The sequence below is a fragment of the Limulus polyphemus genome, unplaced genomic scaffold, assembly GCF_000517525.1.
Source record: "Limulus polyphemus unplaced genomic scaffold, Limulus_polyphemus-2.1.2 Scaffold2766, whole genome shotgun sequence".
NCBI lineage: Eukaryota > Metazoa > Arthropoda > Merostomata > Xiphosura > Limulidae > Limulus > Limulus polyphemus.
Window position 1 is genome coordinate 9,677 of NW_013668376.1, and position 4,582 is coordinate 14,258.

The 4,582-nt window shown below is 32.3% G+C and overlaps 1 protein-coding gene across 4 annotated transcripts in view; it reads left to right on the forward strand.

The window, feature by feature from the left end:
* LOC106467851 (zinc finger protein 287-like) overlaps window positions 1–4,582 on the forward strand; it is a 22,258-nt gene that overhangs the window by 4,933 nt on the left and 12,743 nt on the right. For 3 of the 4 annotated variants that reach the window (XM_022396060.1, XM_013928228.2, XM_022396059.1), the window contains exon 3: window positions 2,445–2,545. In XM_022396060.1, coding sequence (XP_022251768.1) covers window positions 2,445–2,545 — 101 coding nt within the window. The remainder of the gene's footprint in view (window positions 1–2,444; window positions 2,546–4,582) is intronic. The other variant, XM_022396061.1, reaches the window with a different exon arrangement.

Here is a 4,582-nt window from a genome sequence, read left to right on the forward strand (position 1 = left end):
TGTTCAGTACAGTAATATCATGGTAGATTCTCTGAACTCTTCTCACTACAGTAATCGGAACTTTTATGTCATCCATATCCAACAGCTAAAACTTAACTTTGGAAATGGAAAAATATGTTATTTCTAACACAATAAATCTTTCATTTTTGATTTTTAAACTCCTCATAAATTTTGAGGCTGAATGCATTCTTCCCATAGGTAACTTGTAATGCTTCTGTGTAAGGTTGATTGAACCCTGGGTCAGTTAGTGTAGAGCTAATAACAGTAAACTAAGTGTGGAATTTTAGCTTATTGTGTACTGACTTTTAAAACATTTAACACAAGTATGCGTATTACATGTACGCCTCTTTCAAAGGAATAATATATATGAAACAAATAGTTATATACGTGTAAAATCATGAGTATAATATGTATTGTATTCTGAAAGGAAAATGCACTAAAATGAACATAACACAAAAGTGTTTTATGAAATGCATAAAAAGAAATTGGTAGCTTTTCAGTTATATACAATCATGTTAATATTGTAATCTGGTAACATTTCAGTCTATATTTGATAGGTTGTTTAGACAGAGTATTCATGAAGGCGGAAGACTTTCGAAACGTCGTCCTCCACATTTGCTGTCCATTTGAAACTTAGATTCATTTCAGTCTACAGTTTTCAAACAGATGTACTTTAACATACCAACACTGTCATGAATGAAACAAATGTCTAAAGAAAGTATCAGAAATTCTGTCATTTGTCTTCAGACTTCCCAATGAATGTCTTTGGTCAGTGCTATACTATTTATGGCTAGAACCTAAAACCCTCATCTGCTGCTCAGACCACTTTGTTTACTGTACTGTGTTGTAGAAAATCTAATTCTTGCTGTATCCAATATATTTAAACTTTCTTTACAGGTGTTTCTAAAGCTGTATTTTACTAATAAATGATCAAATCTCTTGTTGTGACATTATAAAAGTGGTACAACCAAAGACTGTGCAAAACTAAGCAGAAAAAAAAATGGAACATTTGAAATTCAAGAAATGAATAATATACTCTCAAAAGGAGATAGTTTCTTAGAAAAAATAATGATTTTTCTCTATGATGGGCCAAAAAATTCAAAAAACAATTGACATCTTTAAAGTGAAACTCTTCAGAGCCGCAGAGAAATGAAAGTTTCAAAATTGTTTTCATATTTCTTTGTGAATGACAAAATAATGATTTTAAAATATTTTTGAGTTGAAATTTTTGAAATAAAATCAACATATAAAACTGAAGTAAAATTTAGTGGTAACAAAAATGATTGCAAAAAAAATATTAAAAGCCAGAGGGAACCTTGTCTTCAGGTACAATAACTTAGAATTAAATTACTTTCTTAATCCTAAACTTTATCACTCAATAAATGTAGTAAAAAACTTCTAAGAAGCTGAAAATATGATTAATAGTTTCTGTGTGTTTTTTTTTATACAAATTTCTACAATACTGGTCACTACAATAAAATAATGAGATGATGAAAATATAAGCAACTCTGTGACATTGATAATACATCAGAAAAATACTAAATATAACAGTGACAAGTAGCATTACCAGTAGGTACAGGTTAATGTAGGTTACATTTACTTAGTTCTTGGGATTGAGCTTAAGATTTTATATGAACACAACTGTCTCAAGGTGGTCAGTCATGTGGTAGTACTTTAGACACGGCTTCTCTGTATCTAACAGCACATGCCACTACACTTGTTAGACGTAGAGAAGAATGAGTATTTTGTACACAACAAAATTCTCATGCAAAATGACCGTTGGTTTATTATTTTGAATCAGCTAAATACCGATTCTACACATCCCTATGTTTAATTGACATGATACATTGGGTAAAAAATAAGTTCTGTTTGTGGTAACGTTGCCAGGGTAAATAGGTACTAGTGTTTGGTTTTCTTTTTTCTAAATTTTTTCATTAAACATTATTACACTGCACTGTAGCTTACAATTATCAAAATAGTGAATGTTTGTCATACATTCTATCAAATCAAGAACTAAGTTAGTTTCAGTTTTTTCATATTTATTCTTTCAGCAAATATTCATTATTTTTCCTTCTTATAGCCTAATTACTTCTCATAAGACTGGTGGGTTATAGACTGAAGTCCTTGTTTCTAATATACCGTTAAAATACAATAGGGAAATGGTATTTTTGTTGTTGACTTGTATACATCATGCCAAATCCTCTTGTTAATAATCTTTAATAGTTCTTTATAGAATTTTTTTATCATGTTGTTGGCAGTGTCTGAATTTACACCGTTATAGAAAATTAATTAGTTTTTAAAGTATTACTGATGTTGGCCAATAGCCAAATGCAAATATTGTTTATTTGTACTATCAACAAAAAGTGGTATCATTGTGTCTATACTGAGTTTAAATCATATTCAGATTTTATTTCTAACATATTGTTTAATTCATATACTTCTAGTGACAGGAAATACTGTCTTACTAGGTAAAAGATGTTCACCTTCCACCTGTGAATTTGAAGTCGCAAAAGAAGAGCATGACGAAGTACAAAGGGAAGATGAGGTACTTTATAGTTTAAAGATTTAATATTCTTTTGTTAATACAGAATAGCTTGGTACTTCAGAGTGACCATTTATTGTAGATGTGATGATGTCTTTCTAGATTTAATTTGCATACAGTTTGGTTATCTTTGAGTAAGTAGTTCTGAAAGTAAAAACTCCTGTTGTAAAGAATATGGTGTTTGTTTTTCTCTGGAACTTGATCACAATATCTCTTCAAATGGAAAAGTGATGTTTTATATTCTTCTTACACCGTGAATTTAATGTGTACATATGTGAACATTTTTGGCATTTTAATGGCTGTGTGAGTGATATCTAGAAGTTTCTCTTGTGCTGCACTTTTTTTGAATTTGCAAGAGCTTCTTTCACCAGCACATGTAACTTTATATTGAGGTAAAATTTCTGAGAATTACTGTGTAGTAGCAGAGACCCACAAAACACGTGCATTCAGATTTATTGCAACAGTACGTCTTTATGTCAAGATATAAAAGACTGTTTAGTTTAGATGTTATTGATTAATTTCTTTTTGTGAGTGAATATTTTATTATTGTTTAGTTTTTGTTATAATAAGAGTTAAAAGCAGATGATTGTAGGAAACTTTGTTAATAATTCAATGATGTTGAGACTAGCGAACGTCACATGTAATACATTGACGTCAAGAATATGGAAAAACAGACAGACAATTAAGTGATAAAGGTATAAATAGTGGATGATGAACAGAAAAGTAGACAGATAATAGCAGAAGAAAGTGAATTAATAAAAGGAAAAGTTTGGCAGAAAGTTAATTACCATAGAAGTGATAGGCCTAACGTTTAATATGTTAGAGTAAGAATAACATTAGAAAAGAAGATAAAAAATATATCCACAGCCAAGGTTATGTAGTGGTAAACGGCGATAGAAGAAAACGTGAACAACAGCAGAAATAAGTAGGACTATATACGCACAACTGTAGTAGTAATGAAAATAGTGTAGAGATTACATTCACACTATTAACAATGTCAAATTTTGATAAATTGATAGAAATCGGAGAACATATTAAAAGACAGTGAACTACAAGAGTTTGTTAAACAACAACAAGAACTAGAGAGAGAGAAGAATGGCAACAGAAGAGACAAATTGAGAAGGCTAGAGATTGAGAGAACAAGAAAGCAAGTTGAGAAAGAAGAGAGACTAGAAATAAAGAGAATAAGAACACAAATTGAGATAGCAAAACTCACCCAACCAAAAGAAGAAGGACCCAAAAATGGAGTCAGGGCTAGCTGATCTAAGCTGCCCAAATTTGATGAACATAAAGATAATGTGGATGCGTTCCTGGAGAGAGATGAAATATTTGTCCAAAATCAGAACTGGGACAAAGGTCACTGGGCAGTCTGTCTCAGCCCACTTCTCACAGGAAAAGTCCTACAAGTATATGCAGGCATGATATCAGAAAATGCCATGGATTATGACAAATTAAAAGTAGCTGTACTGAAACGATATGAACTTACTGAAGAAGATTTTCGTCGGAAGTTCACAGGAGTGAAACTCGACACTGGAGAAACTGTATTTCAATTTGTGGTATGTCTGCTGCGATACTTCACCAGATGGACTGACATGGCCACATGTGAAAATAGTTTTGAGGGAATGGCAGTCCTATTAGTACATGAACAATTTATGACCACATGTTCAACTGGCATGTCACTGTTTCTAAAGGAGAGAGCACCAAAAGATGTAGACAAGATGATCAAGCTGGCAGAACAGTATATGGAAGCCCATGGAGATAATATAACTGGCAAGTCCAAGAATGTCCAGTAATGGCTGACCAGAAGCAAGAGTTTACCAAAGGTTACAGGAGGTTAATAGACAGACGGGAGAAGAGATGCTATGTTTGTTATAAAATGGGGCACATTGCAAAGCAAGTCCATTATCAGCAAAAAACGGCAGAAACCTCAACATAAAGCAGCTGGAGCTATTTACAAAGACAGTGTTGGTAAGAAACAAGAAAAGAGTCACTGGCACTATGGATGCCGCTGCCAGAAGAAAGGGAATCAAGACTACTTGT